Genomic DNA, 19,080 nt, shown 5'->3' with positions numbered 1-19,080 from the left:
CTCCTCCTCCTCTTTCTCCTCCTGCTCCTCCTGCTCCTCTCAGAGCAGGTGCTGTCCCACTCAGCCAAGTCCAATTACACGGGAGAGTCCCACCCTGACCCGAATAACTCTGGACTTTCTCACAGCTCATTGTGATCTGGAAAGTTTTATTTTAACCAGGACGATTACTCACAGACTCCCTCATCGATACATGACAACTAACCTGGTTTAGGGCTGATGAGTCCCTGTTGCATCATGGGAACGTAGGCCAGGTCGGAGAGTGTGATCCTGTCGCCATGGTTACGGGTCCAGCTGTGCAGCCTCTGGCTCGATGGACCAACATCTGCAGTGAAGTCACTTTGGGGCAGACGGAGCCGAGCGACTGATCTGAGGGTTTTCTGGCAGGATTTTAAGGATGACAACATGAAAAAAGAAACACAGCAAACTCAGTGACTTTTAGGAAAAAATCACTTTCACAGGGAGTAATCCTTCCAGTTTAACTTGATTGTTTAATCATCCGAGCATGAGGAAGTCTTTACGCTCGTTCAGGCTTGAAAAGAGAAAAATATTTTCACCACTTTGACTTAATTAACACCATAAAAGAAGAAGAAGAGAACGTAAACACGCTTTAAGTTAGCAAACACATCTCTCAGAAGAGTTATTACGTTTATGATCGTTAGTTGATAATCACATCCAGACTTTGGCTCAGAAACACCAAACCCACACCCAGGCAGAGCCCTCACTGATGAACACTGAGCTTTTCAGAAACACGAGTTAGCAAACACATCCAGCCAGTTTTTAACTTTACCTCCGTCTCTCTGGTTTGCATCTGTTCTGCTTCATACGACTGAGTTTTTGGGTCAGGTCGAGCTTTGAGAGGCTGGAAAATCTGTTGTTCTTCCTGAATCACCTCCACGGTTTGATGATGTTGGATCCTGTGAGAGCTGAGAGCTTATTCAGCAAAAAACTTGACTTGAGTTAGGAAACTCAGAGAGGATGTTCAGGATACTCAAGGAACACAGTTTTGGTAGAATTTGATGCTATCTGATCAGCTTCAAAGCTCTATAACTACTAACATTTTCAAGTTTTCCAAGAAAAATAAGAAGGTTTGATTGGAATACAGTAACAGTCGGAGATTTTAAGGCTACAAGACACAGGAGGTTAAAACAAACAAAACCATCTCACTGAAACCCAACACACACACACACACAAAGACACTCTAATATACCATGTATTTCAATGCCTCACATTCTATAAATCCAAAGCAAAAGTTCAAACAATATAACTTTAAAAATTTCCCATTTTTCAATTAAATATTTTCTGTAACCAAATTTCAGGAAAATGCTCCTTTATATTTAAAAAAAATGGTTTAGTAAATTACTTTTTCTTGTGACAGTGTTTTGTAACCGTGTGTGAGGAGGGAACACAGTGGATAGCACATAGATCTGCTGTCTGTTCTCTAGATGGCATGGACAAGATGTCTGTGTTTGACCTGACATGGACCAGCCTTTGCCTGAGGTCACATAGACTGGCTGTCTGTGCTACATATGGCATGGATCAGCTGTCTGTTCTCCACATGGCTTGGCCAGGCTGTCTGTGCTTGATGTGGCAGGATCAAGCAGTCTGTGCTATAAATAGCATAGACTAGCTGTCTGTACTACATGTGGCAAAGACCAGCTGTCTGTGCTGCATGGATCAGCTGTCTGTTCTCCACATGGCATGGACAGGCTGTCTTTGCTTGAGGTGGCATAGACCAGCAGTCTGTTTTCCACATGGCTTGGACTGGCTATCTGTGCTTGATGTGGCGTGAACCTGCAGTTTGTGCTGAATATGGCATCTGTGCTACACCTGGTATGGATCGGCTATCTTGGCTACATATGTTTTTGCTTGAGGTGGCATAGACTGGCTCTATGTGCTCCAAGTGGCATGGACCAGCTGTCTGTGCTACACGTGGTACTGATCGGCTGACTGTGCTACGTGTAGAATGGATCGGCTGTCTTTGCAACATATGGAATGGGTCAGCTGTCTGTTATCCACATGGCATGGACAGGCTGTCTTTGCTTGAGGTGGTCTAGACTGGCCGTCTGTGTTCCACGTGGCATGGACCAGCTGTCTGTGCTGCACGTGATATGGATCGGTTGTCTGTTCTCCACATGGCATGGACAGGCTGTCTGTGCTGCTTGCTTGAGGTGGTCTAGACTGGCTGTTTTTGCTCCACATGGCATGGACCACCTGTCTGTGCTACACCTGGTATGGACTGGCTGTCTGTTCTCCACATGGCATGGACAGGCTGTCTTTGCTCGAGGTGGTGTTGACTGGCTGTCTGTGCTATTTGTGGCATGGACCAGCTGTCTGTGCTACACCTGGTATGGACTGGCTGTCTGTTCTCCACATGGCATGGATAGGCTATCTTTGCTCGAGGTGGCGTTGAATGCCTGTCTGTGCTATTTGTGGCATGGACCAGCTGTCTGTGCTATAAATGGCATGGATTGGCTGTCTGTTCTCCACATGACATGGACAGACTGTTTTTGCTTGTGGTAGCATGGACAGGCTATCTTTGCTACATATGGTTTAGACTGGCTGTCTGTGCTTGACGCGGCATGGATCAGCTGTCTGTTTTCCACGTGGCATAGACCAGTTGTCTGTACTACATGTGGCATAATCCCGCTGTCTGTACTTCACGTGGCACAGAGTGGCTGTCTGTGCTGCATATGGCATGAACTGACTACCTACCTTTTCTTTTGTACAGTTTTAAATTTTAAATTTAACTGATCTCTTTTTTAAGTAACTTTCAATTATCGGCCAGTCCACGCTGTTGAGCACAGACAGCCTGTGCTCACCCTGTGCATCACTCAGTGTACAATAGGGTGTCATATCCACTGTGTTCCCTTCTCTCTGTCACTTGTGTGAAGTTAGCTGAACTCAGTTTTTCTAAGTGAACTTAATGAGTGCTCAGTGAATCCAACATGATGTTGTGTTGATGTAATGTAGTGATATCATGAAGCTTTAAAGTCAGATAGTTCAGTTGGATTTACTTCATACGTGTCATTCACATTGATAGTGTTTGATGTGACCGTCTCATTGTAAACATGTTAAAACTGCTGAAGTTAACCACATATGCTCACACACAATGCATTCTGATACTTAAAGACACTGTAAACACATTTACACTTGTTTTCTCCGTCAGTTTGGCATGAACTGTAAAATTTATGGCTGTAATTGAACACATGCTCCATAAAAAGCTGATCAGACATCTGCACAAACACGGTTTAAACACGGATACATGGGTGGTACGACGCAAGTTTCATCACAACATCTGATGTGTGCTTCCTATCTGCACCACAGCTGCTCTGCTCCTTTTTTCAGTGTCAACATGAGCGTTAAATCTTAAAACACGACGTCAGGATTACAGAGTTCTGGGTGAGGATGGAAATAGTTCTTGGGTTGGAGCGCCGTCCTCCACGTCTCTGTGGGTTTTTAACCAGTTAATGCATGGAGGGGGGAGTGTGTTCCTGGCCACACACACACACACACACTGCTCTCATTGAAGTCTATAAGTTTACCTCCATCACCGCCTGTTTTTTCCCCTTCTTTTTGTCTCCTCACACACACACACACGCACACACACACACCACAGCGTCAGCCTAATTAACAGGAGCTGCCACTGTGCTGCACGTGTGTATCAGTCCGCTTTAATACCTTCCAGATGCCCGGTGTCTCTGTGCCCGTACGCTCTGAGTGAACAGAGGATTGTTTCCAGGGGTCTGTGCTAAGGAGAACCAGGTGTAGAGGGGGCTGTGTGTGTGTGTGTGTGTGTGTGTGTGTGACAGATTGGTGTGTATTTACAAAGTACTCTTGAGTCTTTTGCAGAGACAGTCTGTGACGATGGGACAGGGATGTGTGCGCACACTTAGAGACGAGAAATGACTAAAAGAAAAGTGCTGCTGGGTCTCGGTCAGTTTCACAGAAAGTTTGTTGAACATTCGCGAGTCCACCTGTGTTTGGATCAACAGGAGGTTTCTGTCCAGACCAAACAAAACCCAAACCCCCGCGTGCTCAGTGTTTGATGTGTGCTTGAAGCTGACAGGGCTCACAATCTATAGAGAGGAAGAGGAGGAGGATGAAGAGGAAGGAGGGGCCCTGCTCATCTCTGCTCTGGAGCCCCCCAGTGGGCTGATCCAGCTGTGGGTCAGAGGCTCATCTGCTCTGTGAGAAATTAACGCATTCCTCACAGACGGTCAGACAGTGACCGAGCAGCTCAGAGCCTGATCGTTAGTCCTAATTCTATTAAGATGGATTCATTTAACTGACGTTTCAGCTTGATATGCATGATTGATATGTGTAGAGACATTAGCATGCAACAAAAATGATTGTTCAAGCAATATTACCAGTAAATACCATTAAATTTATATTATCTTTTTAATTTGTTAAAATAAATAAATAAATAAATAAATAGTTTGATACCTTTACACATTTTTTTTGAATTTTATTTGTTTTTAATATTTTTGCAAATATCACATTTTTAGGGATTTTTTTTTAGATTTTTTTTAAAGATTTTTTTTAATGTAAAAAAACAGTATGTTTCTATTTAAATCTTAATTTTTAAATTTAAAAAAATATATTTTTTTATTTTTTAATTTTTTTTCTGCAACTATTTAATTTTCTTCATTTTTTGTAAAAAAAATGATTTTTTTTCAGAAGTTGTGCTTTTTGTTGCAATTTTTTTTTGAAAAATTGAAAAGATAAAAATACTTTTTAAAATAAAAAAATATAAATATATATTTTTAATGTTTTTAAGTTATTTTTTTTTCTACAAACATTACATTTCCTTCATTTTTTTGTAAAAATTTGAAAAAAACAAAAAATTCCGTAGTCGTGCAGATTTTTTTTTTTTTTTTACAAATTTATTGAATATCTTTTTTTTCTTTTTTCCTTTAAACTTAGAAATTTAATTTTTCAAAAAAATATATTTGAATTTTTTTAACAGTGAAAAAACTTAGACAATGAAAAATGTTATAAATTCAGAAATTTTGTTGTTTACATGATTCTTTGTTAGAGTTAAATCGGTATGGAATTTTATATTAAAAAAAAAAAAATTATTAATTGTAAAGGTAAAGTAGATTTTGTGGCTCCTGACTGACTTTAATCCAGGCGAGCTGAGGGAAAGGTTGCAGACCTGTGGTATTAGATGCTACACTGCAAGGGGCAACGGCTGTGCTCTACATGACTGGCTGTCCATGCTTAACAGCACAGACTGTCAGTCTGTGCTTCAGATGGCACAAGGCCATGCAGCCGATGATTTCTTAGTTTTTATTGTGTGATGTTAATAAATGAGATGTGTTGTTGGATTAGGAAAGATAATCCGTCTGTGCCATGTAAAGCACAGACAGCCTGCGCTTCATCGCAGCATATCAAAGTATAGTAGGGTAGGTATAGGACTTACATGTTTTTACAGCGTGGGTATAAAAGAATATCTCCTAAAGTAGTTCCTTTTCCAGCCAGCAGGGGGTGATGTTTGTGTCCCAATGGTACTTCTCTGTCTTCTCCAAAGTTTCACTGAGTTAATTCTGAGACAAATGACCCCCTCTAGAAAAAATCCTCTTTAAGAGTCATCGTCTGCTTCAGACTGAAACTCTGTTCTGACGCCGTCTCTCTGTTTGCTTCCTTCCAGATCGAGGATCTTCAGGAGCTCTGGACCTGACCGAGCTGATCGGCGTCCCCCTTCCTCCCTCCGTCTCCTTCGTCACAGGATTCGAGGGTTACCCCGCCTACAGCTTCGGCCCGGACGCCAACGTGGGCCGCCTCACTAAGTCCTTTGTCCCTGACCCGTTCTACTACGACTTCGCCATCACGGTCACGGCTAAAGCTACCACACGCCGAGGCGGGGTGCTGTTCGCCATCACAGATGCTTATCAGAAGATCGTTCACCTGGGGGTGGCGCTGTCCGAGGTGGAGGACGGATCGCAGAGGGTGGTGCTGTACTACACCGAGCCGGGGACGAGGGGGACGCAGGAAGCCGCTTCCTTCAAGATGGGAGACCTGACGGGGAGGTGGGCGCGGTTTACGCTGACCGTGCAGGGCGCGGAGGTGAGTGCAGAGCGATCAGGTGTTGTGTTGCATGTTTTTGCCTCCATTTTTGTTTTAACATCAGAATGTGGCGTCTCTCAGGTGCGTCTCTTCATGGACTGTGAGGAATACCACCGCGTGGACTTCATCCGGAGTCCTCAGCCGCTGACATTCGAGGCCAGCTCTGGGATCTTTGTGGGGAACGCAGGCGGGACGGGCCTGCCGAGGTTTGTGGTGAGTCCCACGCTGATCCTGATCCTGATCTTGTTTTTATGTTTAAGGATGAATGGGCTGAGAATCCATGTCGGATCCGCCTCTGACCGCAGAAACCAACGTGGCGTTTGGCCGCCGCCTGTTTTACATCTGACACATGAACACAATAGTCTTCGTTGGCAGCTTTACGACGCCACGGGAGACCAGGAATGAACGACCACATGTGTTTGCGAGCGCTGCTTCATCCTACGAGAGCTCGTAAACGACAAGCTGCGTGTGATTTACATATCTTGGAATATGGCGGATCTCATCTCCAATGACTTCCTGTGAGCTGTGTGACCGTGAAGCAAACGCCAAGTCTGTGGTTAAACGGGGCAGAATCAAACATGATCCTCTGAAATGATCTCCTGGGGTTACAGTTTGGGTGTTTGATGAGACGCTTCAGCGCTTTCCTCCCAATCAGCGAGCGGCGAGCGGCGTTTGTCCCAGAGCAACAGGAGGGATGATGGGAGGAAAACAGCTCAGAGGAAAGGGAATTCTCTTTAATTCTGTGTTGGATGAAGAAGATGGATTTTCTGGCTTAGATAAACTCTGTCCAAAGTGCTCTCAGAATATCAAACCAGAACAAGCTAGGAGCCAAAACAAACAATCAAAGATGGCCGAATGAATCTGAATAAATCAGCTCGTGGACGGTGGCTCAGCTTGGACAGACCTGACCTCTGACCTGAAAACAAAGCTGAACCTCCTCCGTGCTGCGTTCGTCCTCTGATTTGTAGTTTTGTGAGTTCACGTACGGGACAGAGAAAGAAGAATTTTCCTCTCATTAAGGTTTTATTGGAGGAATCTGAGACGCTGAGAAATACGAGGAGTTAGAGACGCTGTTCATTCAGGTATTTGGACTCTGTTCATTCCTGGACGACTCTTTCACTTTGATGAAGAAGTTTAAATCAACCTGAAGATTCACAAGTATTTCTGGATGTTCTTTCATGATTTAGAGCAACAACTCTTTCTGGAAACTTCTGCAACTCTGAGTAACACATCTTTGGAGTCTGCTCTTCTAAATCAGGATGCTGAAAACGATTTCTGTGATTAATTTTGTAGTGATGGTGGACACTGGAGCCTAACTGTCAGACAGAAAAAGGACAGAAGAGCAGAAGAAAAAGAATTAGGAGAGAGATAGAGCATGAGCTAAGGCTAACACCTGAGCCAAAAACTAAAACACAAACTAAATGCTATAACATAGCAACAACAAAACTAAAGGCTAAAACACAAAATAAGGGCAAAAACATGAGCTAAAGGCTAAAACACAAACCAGAGCCTAAAACACAAGCTGAAGGCTAAACAGAAACTAAAGGCTAAAACACATAAGCTAAAGGACACAATACAAGATAAAGGCTGAAACATGAGCTTAAGGCTAAAACAAAGCGTAAGGCTAAAACACAAACCAAAGGCTAAAACACAAACTAAAGGCTAAAACAAAGCTTAAGGCTAAAACAAAGGCTAAGGGCTAAAACACAAGCTAAAGCTAAAACACAAGCTGAAGGCTAAAACATAAGCTAAAGGCTAAAACAAAAGCTAAAGGCTAAAACACAAACTAAATCAATCAATAACTCAATCCAAATTTATTTTTAGAGCACTTCACAACACTCAAGGTGACCAAAGTGCTTTCCAGATAAAAATAGTTATGATAAGAAAAGGCTAAAGGCTAAAACACAAGCTAAAGGATAAAGCACAGGCTAAAGACCAAAATTTATCCTCAAGGCTATGCCATGAGCTAATGGCTTAAACATAAGCTTAAGGCTAAAACATGAGGGCAAAAGGCTAAAACATCAGCTTGGGGTTAAATCACAAACTAAAGGCTAAAACACAGGTTCAAAGGCTAAAACATGAGCTAAAGGCTAAAACACAAGCTTAAGACTAAAACACAGGCTAAAGACTAAAATTTAAGCTTAAGGCTATGACATGAGCTAATGGCTTCAACATAAGTTAAAGGCTAAACAGAAAAGACGTCTGAGCTGAAGTCGTTCATCATGAACTGTGGGCTCAGCTGGAGAACGCAGAGAGTGGCAGAAGCTAAGCTAACAGACGCTAAAGTTCTCAGATCAGAAAGAAAAGTATTTTAACTGGACGTGAAACAGACGACATTTATCAGAGAGTTTCATCCATCATCATGTTCCTCTATCAGCACATCTTCAGTCTGGCTCCACGGCGCTTAGATCACCCAGAGGACGTCTTCACCCACAGTCAGCGCCATGACTCCCCTCTCCTCCTCCGTACAGTCCTCCCCTCTCCTCCTCCTCCTCCCCTCTCAGACGGAGCTCCAGCAGTGACCGTCTGTTTCCAGCTTCTCATGTTTGGACTGGCTGCTCCATCACAGATCCTCTATCTCCACCTGGGGAGATAACAACAGCCGCGCAGCCGGCGAGCGCTCGCACACAGCGCCACCTGTGGATCGATAGACTGAATACTCTTCCTCAAAGTCTCATTAGAGAAGAAAATAAAGTTTCTTTCAATAGAGGCCAAAAAGATCAGCCAACAGGTCATTCTACATTCCTCTTTGAACTACATAAAGTGGCGCCCTCTGGTGGTGGAACAGCATATCATCGTCTGCAGAGTGTTGCTCGTGTGTGTTCAGAAATGTCTGCATCACTCAGTCTTTGATGGATCCGGTTTAAAGAAGGCCGACCTTGCTGCAGCGCTGAAACCGTTCCTACAAACACGCAGATGAAGTTGCCTCCTCTCTGTTGCTCTGGCAACAACTTTTTCCTCAACACGGCGACTGCCAGGAGCTGCAGACACAAAGCAGAGCTTAACCTTTTTCAGCACCATTCCTGACATTCAGAGAGGAATAAAAGACAGACTGTCACACGTACGTTATTGTCATTGTAACAAGTAAAACGAAATCGAAGCCACAGCAGCAATCAAGAAAACCAAAGTAAGAAAGTGTATAGAAAGTGCAAAAAGCTCCATAAGAAAATAGATGCTGACAGCTTGTCCATCATTGTCCAGTCAGCCAGCCTCCACCTCCACAGGGTCCAGGACTGAGCTTCTTCAGCAGTCTGTTCAGTCTCTGTCTCCTGGATCCTGTCTGCTCACAGCAGGTGAAGCTCTTCCAATGTGGCGTTGGTGTCTGGTGTTAGCTCTGTTAGCCATGTCTGTGAATAGCATGATGCTACTCTGCCCTCTGGTATTCCCTCTGTTGCTGGGTTAGCACAGCTAGCTTGTCCATCTTATTGGAGATAGATCTTACGTTCCCAATAACGATGGATAGAAGGACAGGTCGAACCAGCACGTCGTCCTCACCTCCTTCTCCTCACCTTGTGGGGAAACATCTGGCCTAGCACCAGTTAGCATACAGGCTGCTAACAGCTGATTTTACATGTAAACAATTCAGCCATGGTTACATGTAGGATCTCTGGACAAACACAGGAGAAAAGTAGTAAAAATATCACTGAAGACACAAAAAGTTTGGTGTCCATGACCAACAAATGAGCCGTACAAAGTAATGATCCACGACAAATACAAAGATGACGAAAAAGAGACGAAAAAATTACAAGAAACGGACACGAAACAAAAAACCTGGAAAAGCATCCCTCCCTCTCCCTGGAGTTGGTTTGATCCAAAGACGCTGCATGAGATCCTCTCTGACTGAGGTTACACAGACACACAGGTAGCTGTGTGATATTTGTTGATGAAAAGTTTCTTTTAGCATCAGCTCTTTGTTAAAGACGAGTCAACATGATGGGACTACAAAAAACTGAAATCTTACCGAGTGTTTTTGTCTTATTTTAAGGAAAAAAATGTCTAATTTCACTTAATATGAGCTAAATTCAGATGATCAGTCCAGAAAAGTGTGCTGCTCCTCTCCCTCCTCTCCTCTCTGTTAAATTTCATAAACTGAACTCCTCGTCAGATGCTGTTAAAGTGTTTCAGCGTTGAAGTGTTGAACTCTTAACACCCGTCCCGGTCACTGGTTGAGCACAGACGGGATGTGCAGCAGCTGTTTGCACGCTCTGATGATTTTGTGAATAGTTTTGGGACGTGAAGTTCGCTTTAATATTCTGCAAACGACATGAAACACATTTGGTCGATTTGCTTCCAAACACTAAAAACTCTGCAAAGTGCTGTAATTCTGTCAGATGCTGGTGTCCTCTCTGGTTTTAATGTGAAAAAAGTCTGTGAACGAGCTGGAGACACCTGCGCTCAGCTGCCAGATGTTGGAGAGCGCTCATGTAGATCTGGATAAAGTGCCGGCTAACGACAGACGGACAGATTGACCAACTGGTTTCATGCTGGAGTGTGGGAAAGCTACGATAAAACTTTAATAAAGTTTAATGACACAGATTGAATTAAATTACCATGCTTACTCCCCTCCTCTTCTCCTTCTCCTCCTCCTCCTCCTCCTCCTCCTCCTCTCCCCTCCAGGGCTCCATCCAGCAGCTGGTGCTGAAGTCTGATCCCACGGCCCCGGATGACCAGTGTGAGGAGGACGATCCGTATGTGAGTGTGACTGAAAACAAACATCAGGCCTGCTCAGCAAACATGGGAGTTTTACCCCCTCTAGTGGTGAAATAGCACACTACAGCACACTACATGGACAGCATCTCACCTGCTCCTGTGTGTTTGATCCTCTATTTAAAGCAACAGTGCGCAATTTTAACAAAACATCAGAGGGACTCCAACAGTTTAAAGTTCATCTCTTTTTTTCTCTTTGTCAAAAAGCTGGCTAAATTTGGCTAACCAACCAGCTAAACACTCCACAAAAACAACTATGATGTTGCTGACTCTCATGAAAGCGACTAAGATTTTCCTGTTCAACTGAAAACAACTATGAATAATATTATCAATGCAAACAATAGTCGATCTGCATGTCTGTACAAGCTAATGCAGCTACAAAGCTCTAGCCAATCGAATCTTAACACCAATGGCAGCCAAATTAAGTACTTGCTTTGTGGTTAGAGTATGCCACTTTATTTAAAGTCCCTGTAAAGATTTTTTTTTAGTGAGCTTCTAGATATCTACCTGATCCTAATCCACCTTAAAATGAGATTATCAGCACCAGTATAGGTCATTCCTAAATGCTACTTTAAAGCCTCCTGAACAGGTTGAGCAGGACCGGATAGTGATGGTGGACACTGGAGCTTAACTTTCAGAAAGAAAAGGAACAGACAAGCAGAAGAAAGATAAACAGGAGACAGATAGCACAAGCTAAAGACTTAAACAAGAGCTAAAGGCTAAAACCCAGGTTAAACTGTTGGTGCTAATGTTGACTCCAACCCACATTTAGCTGTTATTCTGCAGTGGTCTGTTCAAACTAAAAGCTAAAACACATAATGAAGACTAAATCATAGTTTAAGGGATAGAAAATAAGCTAAAGGCTAAAAAACAAGCTAAAAGGCAAAAACATAAACCAAAGGCTAAATCACAAGCTAAAGCCTAAAATGTAAGCTAAAGGCTAATCCATGATCTAGTTGCTAAAACATACGCTAATGGCTAAAACATAAGCTAATGGCTAAAACATAAGCTAAAGGCTAACATGAAAGCAAAAGGCTAAAACATCAACCGAAAAATGACTCACAAGATAAAGGGCTAAAATATGAGCTCAATGCTAAAATGTGAGGTTAAGGCTAAACCATGAGTTAAAGTCGGAAAGAAAAAAAAAGCATTAAGGCTAAATCACGAACCAAAGGGCTTAAACATTACCAACAGGTCAAAACCAAAAACTAAAGACTAAACATGAGCTACAGGCTAAAACACAAGCTAAAAGATAACAAATAAGCTAAAGGCTAAACCATGAGCTAATAGCTTAAACACAAGCTAATGGCTAGCACATAAGCTAGAGGATAACTCACAAGCTAAATACTAAAACACAAGGTAAATGGCCAAAGTATGAGCTAAAGGCTATAACAAAAGCTTCAGGCTAAAACATGAGCAAAAGTCTAAAAAAAAAAGCATTAAGGTGAAATCATGAACCAAAGGCTAAAACATGAGCTACAGGCTAAAACACAAGCTAAAGGATTGAAAATAAGCTACAGGCTAAACCATGAGCTAATGGCTTAAACATAAGCTAAAGGCTTACATTAAGGCAAAAGGCTAAAACATCAGCTGAAGGATAACTCATGAGCATAAAGCTAAAAAACAAGGTAAAGGGGTAAAATCTCATTTAAAGGCTTGAATGTTAAGCTAAAGGCTAAATTACAAACTAAATGGCTGAAACATGACTGAAAGGCTAGAGGCTAAAACTAAAGGCTTAAACATGAACTAAAGGTAAAAACTGAAGCTAAATGTTGAAAATGAGCTAAAGGCAAAAACTCAAGCTAAAGGCTAAAACCAGGTTACTGTGTTTGTGCTAATGTTGTCTCCAACCCTTTATGGGAAAGGACAGGCAGAAATGTACAAACATCTGTATATTTAAATTGGTGAGCCCTGATTGGCTGATTCTGTGACAAACTTGCATCTGTGTCAGTGACGAAGGCTCAGCCCCGTTTTTGCTAATCATGCTTTAAAAACCTGATGTTTTCATTAGGATCAGACTGTGACTATCGGTGAAACCAATCAGAAGTTAAATATTTAGAAATTCAGAGCATAACTGTTATTATTTCCTTAATCTGTATTTATCCCTCTCGTCCGCTCTGTTCCTCTCGGTGTTTAGCATCAATCATTGGTGATATCTGTTGTTTTCAAAGTGAAAGTGGAGCTCTAAACAGAATAATCAACGTCAGGACACAAACTCTGGGAAAACAAACTCTCTTAAAGGGGCGTCGCTGCATTTCTGGAGACTTTCCTGGTTTGGTTTTTCTAAATGTGCAGCTTGAAAGGAGCTTTAATCATCTCTGTTCCTCCTCTCCTCCTGTCCGTCTGCAGGCGTCCGGCTACGGGAGCGGAGACGGGACGTATGAAGACATGGAGGGACGAGATGAAGTGAAGAAGATCATGGAGGAAAGAGAGTACACCATGGTATGTGTGTGTGTGTGTTTGACTCACACACACTCAGCTGGTTGGATTCAGACCAAAGGAAACAGTCCGTATCCTCCCAGGCCTGCTGGAGACGGGATCATGGAGATACGAGCGGCTCCCTGCCAGCTCTGCGCTCTCTGAAATCACAACAGGACATGAAAGGAGCTGAACTCTGATTCATTCATTTTATTTATAGATTGTTATTAATCAGACAGGAATATTGGAACCAATATGTGTAATTTCTAACCCTACCTCAGCCTCCCAGCTCCTGTAGATATCACAAACAGACACTAGAGGGAGCTCTAACTGTGGTAACGTAAAGCTGCAGAGTGAGTCAGCTCAGAGCCATGTCAGGAATGTCTCTGACATTTGTTGAATCTGATCTGAGAGGAAACATTTCCTGCCACATGCTGAATGACTTCATCCAAACTCTGCAGATTTTCATGTGTAGATGTTTTCCACATTATGCATCAGAAACAGTTTGTTAATCTCCTCAAATTAACATGAAATAAAAAAAATATCTTCATCCCAATCCTGCACTGATCATGACAGATAAATCATCATCGTGTTTCCTGTCTCGTCCCCTGACATGACTCTGATTATGTCGTTTTCTCAGCCCCTCCCAGAGCTGGACCCCACCTTCAGCAGCCCCGTCCGAGCTCCGCCCACTGAGACGCCGACGATGTTTGATGACGAGGACACGGAGGAGACTTCAGGACAGGAGGTGGAGACGACCACAGCGGGAGGTAAAGGGACAATCTGCAGCACACACAAGCTGCTCCTCCTGTGGTGCTTTACCAAAACTCACCAGCAGATGGTGCTGTAGAGGACGGACAAGCTTTAACCTCATGAAGCATTAAAATAAAGATTTCATCCTCTTTTGCTGAAATTAACCTGATATTTTCCCCTGTGCACACTTTCTCTGTTACAGTACGATCATTTCAGACGGATTCTCCTGCCTCTGTTCCTGAAACTGTGAGTAATTCTTTAAAATTATATTAAAGAAAAAAATAATCTTTCTTTAAGGGAGAGAACTGAGCCCTACTTAAAATCTTTTTGGTTTAATAGACTGACCAGATTAATGAAAATTGTCATTAAAAACATGTTTTATTTGTAATAAACGGTTCCCTTCCTGCAAAAAATTAACAAAGAGAAATGCCAGTAGATCTCTGAACTGATTTGTCCGAGAGAAAGAAGGGTTGTTAGAGCAGAAATACTAAAAATTACTTGGATAAAAAGTATTTCAATCATGCTTATTGACTTTATTCCACTGTTTGGTTCCTGTGAATAAAAAAATAAGTAAATAAAAAAAAAAAAAAACCAAATCAGTTAAGGTTTAAAAATCTGTCATGGCTCTAAATTTCCTGGATGAAAACAACAAAAAGAAAATTAAAAATGCATAATCCAAGGGATTTTTGAGACACACTTCAGGTTTCATCCACATATATATATATATTTTTAACAATTTTTGTATAATTACAAATATTTTAATTTATTCAACAAATTTTATTTACATTTTTTTATTTTCTTTGAAATAATTTATCTTGTGACCATTATTTTATCTTGCTATTTTTTTTATTTCATTTAATATTATTTATCTTAAATATACTATATATTTTAGAAAATGTTTTATTTTATATTTTATATATTTTATCTAAATATTTTTTTAGTCATTTCAAAAATCTTTTTTCATCTCAAACACATTTAATCTTATTGATATATTTTACCTTTTTAAATAAAGTTTATCTTTTTTTAAATGTTTTTTTTTTCATTTAAAAAAAAATCATTTTAAACATTTTTTTAAATCATTTTATTAAACACATTTTATTAATCTTTCTAAATATAGTTTATCTTCTTTAGAATTGTTTATCTTCTGAAAATATTTTTATCTTACTCAATTTTTTAAAATCTTTTAAAAATAATTCATTTTAAATATATACATTACTCTATAAAAATATTTCATCTTATTTCAATTATTTTATCTTTTTGATTTTTTGAAAATCTTTTTAAACTTTTCTTCATCTCATGAAGCACATATTTTTTTTTTAATCAAACACATTTTAGCTTATCAAATATGTTATCTTTTTAAATATGTTTTATCTCCTTTAAAATATGTTATCTTATTAACATATGTCTTATTTATCTTTTAAAAAATATTTTGTCTTATTAAACACATTCTAGTTTAATTCTTGGTGGTGGTTACCTCAGAGAGCTCAAAGTGTGTTAGCATGTTAGCATGTTAGCGTGTTAGCATGTTAGCGTGTTAGCATGTTAGCATGTTAGTGTCACAGACAAACGTCCCTGACTCGTTTCATCTACAGTCCCTGCAGCTGTCTCCAGGGCAGAAAGGGGAGCGAGGTGAACCAGGTCCAGCTGGTCCCCCAGGACCTCCTGGTTCTCCAGGGAAAGCCTCTGGGAGTGGTCAAGGAGGGGAGCCGGGGCCTCGTGGTCCACAAGGACCACAGGGACCTGCTGGGACACCTGGACTTCCTGGGAAAGACGGCCAGCCGGTGAGTCTTTAATTCTCTTATCTTAAGGAGGTCATGAGGAGCTGGCTGTGTTTTCAGGACGCTCTGAAAGTTTAAGACACAAACTGACGGATCACTTCCTGTTCCTGTCTCTCCTCCAGGGAAGTAAAGGTGAAGACGGCGCCGCTGTGAGTAAAGTCTCTGCAGTCTCCTGGGTTTAGACTCTCCCTGCTTCTATGTCTGAAATTTAACAATCATTACTCATAACTCTGCTTCTCAAAGGGGGCGACTGGGATTCCAGGATTTCCAGGTCTACAAGGAGAGCCCGGTCCAAAGGGAGAGAAGGTAAACAGTCCCCGGCTTCGATGTCCTGATATGATCCAGGTCTAAAGTCTGACTCATGAAGACTTGGCTGTTTAACACCTCACACACGTGTGTTTCTCAGGGTGATCCTGGGGTTGGAGTACCAGGTCTTCCAGGCCCTCCTGGACCTCCAGGGCTACCTAGCAAGTCTGCGAGGTTCCTGGTAGGTTTGATTTGAATTTCAGGGAGATGAATCTAAAATAACTGAGTCAGTCGTTAACGTGACGTGTTTGTTTCATCAGGAGGGATCAGGATTCGATGACTTCGACAGTGATGCAGAGATTCTCAGGGTAAGTCTGTCCCCCCTCAGGGGTCTGTACAGTCCTTTTTGTTTGGGTCAGGGGTCTGCACCTTTACTTTTAGAAGAGCCATTTTTCCTCAGCTCACCTGGGTTTAAGTCACAAAATCTACTTTTTCTTCACAATAAAGACTAAGTAGTGTACAAAATCTATACATTCTTAATATCTTAAATAGAATAATTGTCTAATCAAGAAGCAGTTTGAAATTATAAAATTGAAATTGTGATGTCTCCAGTTTTATTTTTACTTGAGATATATCTGCAAGATTTTCAAAAAAATTTATAATTCCAAAATATTTTATAATTTTAAAAAATTGCAAACATTTCGATTATTTTAGAAATTTGAAAATTAACAAAAATTCAGAAAAAAATTGCAAATATGCAAATATTTGAAAAAAAAAATGCAAAAACGATAAATAAAATAAGATAAATAAATAAATACAATTTAATAAATACAGATAAATATTAGGGCAATTTTGAAAATTCAGAAATTTTGTAAAATTGATTTTTTTTATTTATAAAATTTGAAAAAAAAAATACATTTGTCAAAAATGAGGTAGAAATATCAAAAATGGAAAAATTTGACATTTTTTTAAATTTTAAAATTTTGCAAAGATTTTGAAAAATTTTGGAATTTCATAATTTGCAATTTTTTGATTTTTTTAAAAAAAATACTTGAGTTTGATAACATATTTTGATAATATTGCTCAACTTTTTGATGTTGTTGTTTGTTAATTACATTTCATGTATTAAGCATGCATTTTAAGCTTATTTCCTGTTATTTATTTATTTATCTATTTTTTTCAGGGGCCTCCGGGGCCACCAGGACCACCAGGTCCCCCAGGAACCACATCTGAGGACATCATTCCAGGACCACCTGGAGCTCCTGGTCGGGATGGGAAGGACGGGGAGAGGGGTGAACCTGGTCTACCTGTGAGTAGTTTAGTTCATTCGTTTCCTGATTCACTCTGAGGTAACAACAGAAATAAAATGAAAAACTGTTCACAGGTGATTGAGGAGTGGTTTAGTGCCTCTGGGTCTGCTTCTGGTTCAGGGTCTGGTTCAGGGTCTGGTCAGGTATTACATCAGGCCCCTTAGATCTGAGGGGCTGAAAAGACAGAATTTCCCTCAACTTTATTTTGAAAAGCCATGTTCCTGCTCTGACTTCCTGCTGAGATGCTGTGAGAACATGGTCTGCTGCAGCGTCTGTTGGGGAAATGTGTCTTTTTTAAAAAACGCCTTAAAAAGCTTTTACTAACACCTCACAGAGTAAACAAACAGGATTAAAGTTTTTATCAGAGCACGTTTTTCACAGAGAAGTCGATGAGCTGACCCAGGAATCTGACGCTGTGTGGTTTCTTTCAGGGAGTCGATGGGAGAGATGGAGATCCTGGTCCTGCTGGAGCCAAAGGAGACCAGGTGATGGACTTTAATGAGTCCGCTCTGCGCTGACTCTTCACGTATTGACCTCCTGCTGCTCTGAATCAGCCTTAAACTGAGTTTTTGTTCCTGAACGTGCAGCTGGATCAGCTCGTGCTGGTTAAAGACGCCGGCTCTGATTTCCCCTGAGCTGACGTCTTAATGCTCCGTTAGCAGAAACCATCACACACACACACACACACACACGCTTAACGAGCTAATGAAGCTAAAGGGACTCAGCATGAACATGTTTGTTTCTGCGAAGACGCTCACTGACGTTTTATTTCCTGTGTCTCTCAGGGGGAGCCTGGTCTGAGCGGGCAGCCCGGACTAAAGGTACAGTTACACTTTTCCACCTCTCTGTTGTCTCACTTCATCCTTTAAAACCTGGTTTTTACACTGAGTTCACGTCCCACAGGGGGATCAGGGACCTGCAGGGTTCCCAGGCCTTCCAGGTGCAGATGGTCCACAAGGGCCGCCCGGTCCGAGGGGTCTACCTGGTCCTCCTGGTCCTCCTGGACGAGGATACACCTTAGACTTTGAGGTAAGACCATCGAGAAACGCTCACATTAAACAGAATCAGGAAACTTGGTCATAAAAAGTCAAACCATCGTTTTTCTGTGAGATATTCAGGAACTGTTTTTTTGTTGTCGCTGTGTTTTAGGACTTGGAGGGATCTGGGGTGCTGAGTGGTTTTGGAGCAGTGCCCTCTAGAGGTCCACAGGTAAACAGCATGTTTCTGTCTCTGCACGGTCACTTTTTCCAGTTTTATCCTCTGTTTTTCTCTTCCTTGTCTGATAAATCCACTTGACCTTGTTTCTCAGGGTCCTCCAGGACTTCCTGGACTGAGAGGACCTCAGGTGAGAGGAACTAAAACTGCTTCATCCTTCTGAGGTGGATGCTACATTTTAAAACTGAGGTTTCCGACGTTAACCGTCTCCTTGTTTTCTCCTGCAGGGTAACGACGGTTCAGCTGGTCCCCCAGGAAGTCCAGGACAGAAAGTGAGTCAGAGGAACTTCTTAAATCTCTGCTTTGACACAGAGCTTATTGGTGATGTAAAGAGGCATGTGTACCTGCCTTGAGCATTTCTCTCTGTGGCCTGCAGGGGGAGCCAGGCATCATCGGACGACCCGGGTTTCCAGGGATTGAAGGACTTAAAGGAGCAGAGGTCGGTTTATCCATAAACTAACGAAGGGACAATCACTCTGAGGATTTTATTCAAATCTTTGTTTAAAGACCTGGAGGATTAAATAGTAATAAAAGCCAAAAGGGAAACAAGCCAAGGGGTTGGAGGTTTGATGCCCAGCTCCAGCAGT

At 41.5% G+C, this 19,080-nt stretch overlaps 1 protein-coding gene across 1 annotated transcript in view; it reads left to right on the top strand.

Moving 5' to 3' along the window:
• Nucleotides 1–19,080, top strand: part of LOC141807590 (uncharacterized) — an 81,521-nt gene that overhangs the window by 51,154 nt on the left and 11,287 nt on the right. The window contains exons 3-21 of the mRNA XM_074693713.1: nucleotides 5,651–6,066; nucleotides 6,148–6,279; nucleotides 10,684–10,758; nucleotides 13,123–13,215; nucleotides 13,832–13,961; nucleotides 14,147–14,190; nucleotides 15,537–15,725; nucleotides 15,845–15,871; nucleotides 15,966–16,028; nucleotides 16,129–16,209; nucleotides 16,289–16,336; nucleotides 17,152–17,277; nucleotides 17,710–17,763; nucleotides 18,064–18,099; nucleotides 18,182–18,307; nucleotides 18,428–18,487; nucleotides 18,588–18,623; nucleotides 18,721–18,765; nucleotides 18,870–18,932. Coding sequence (XP_074549814.1) covers nucleotides 5,651–6,066; nucleotides 6,148–6,279; nucleotides 10,684–10,758; nucleotides 13,123–13,215; nucleotides 13,832–13,961; nucleotides 14,147–14,190; nucleotides 15,537–15,725; nucleotides 15,845–15,871; nucleotides 15,966–16,028; nucleotides 16,129–16,209; nucleotides 16,289–16,336; nucleotides 17,152–17,277; nucleotides 17,710–17,763; nucleotides 18,064–18,099; nucleotides 18,182–18,307; nucleotides 18,428–18,487; nucleotides 18,588–18,623; nucleotides 18,721–18,765; nucleotides 18,870–18,932 — 1,844 coding nt within the window. The remainder of the gene's footprint in view (nucleotides 1–5,650; nucleotides 6,067–6,147; nucleotides 6,280–10,683; nucleotides 10,759–13,122; nucleotides 13,216–13,831; nucleotides 13,962–14,146; nucleotides 14,191–15,536; nucleotides 15,726–15,844; nucleotides 15,872–15,965; nucleotides 16,029–16,128; nucleotides 16,210–16,288; nucleotides 16,337–17,151; nucleotides 17,278–17,709; nucleotides 17,764–18,063; nucleotides 18,100–18,181; nucleotides 18,308–18,427; nucleotides 18,488–18,587; nucleotides 18,624–18,720; nucleotides 18,766–18,869; nucleotides 18,933–19,080) is intronic.

Source organism: Halichoeres trimaculatus, unplaced genomic scaffold, assembly GCF_033239565.1.
Source record: "Halichoeres trimaculatus isolate MK-OKI-2021-1 unplaced genomic scaffold, fHalTri1.1 fHalTri1_scaffold_18, whole genome shotgun sequence".
In the NCBI taxonomy this organism is placed as follows: Eukaryota; Metazoa; Chordata; class Actinopteri; order Labriformes; family Labridae; genus Halichoeres; species Halichoeres trimaculatus.
The sequence above is the reverse complement of the archived record's forward strand: the minus strand, read 5'-3'. Positions and strand labels throughout refer to the sequence as shown.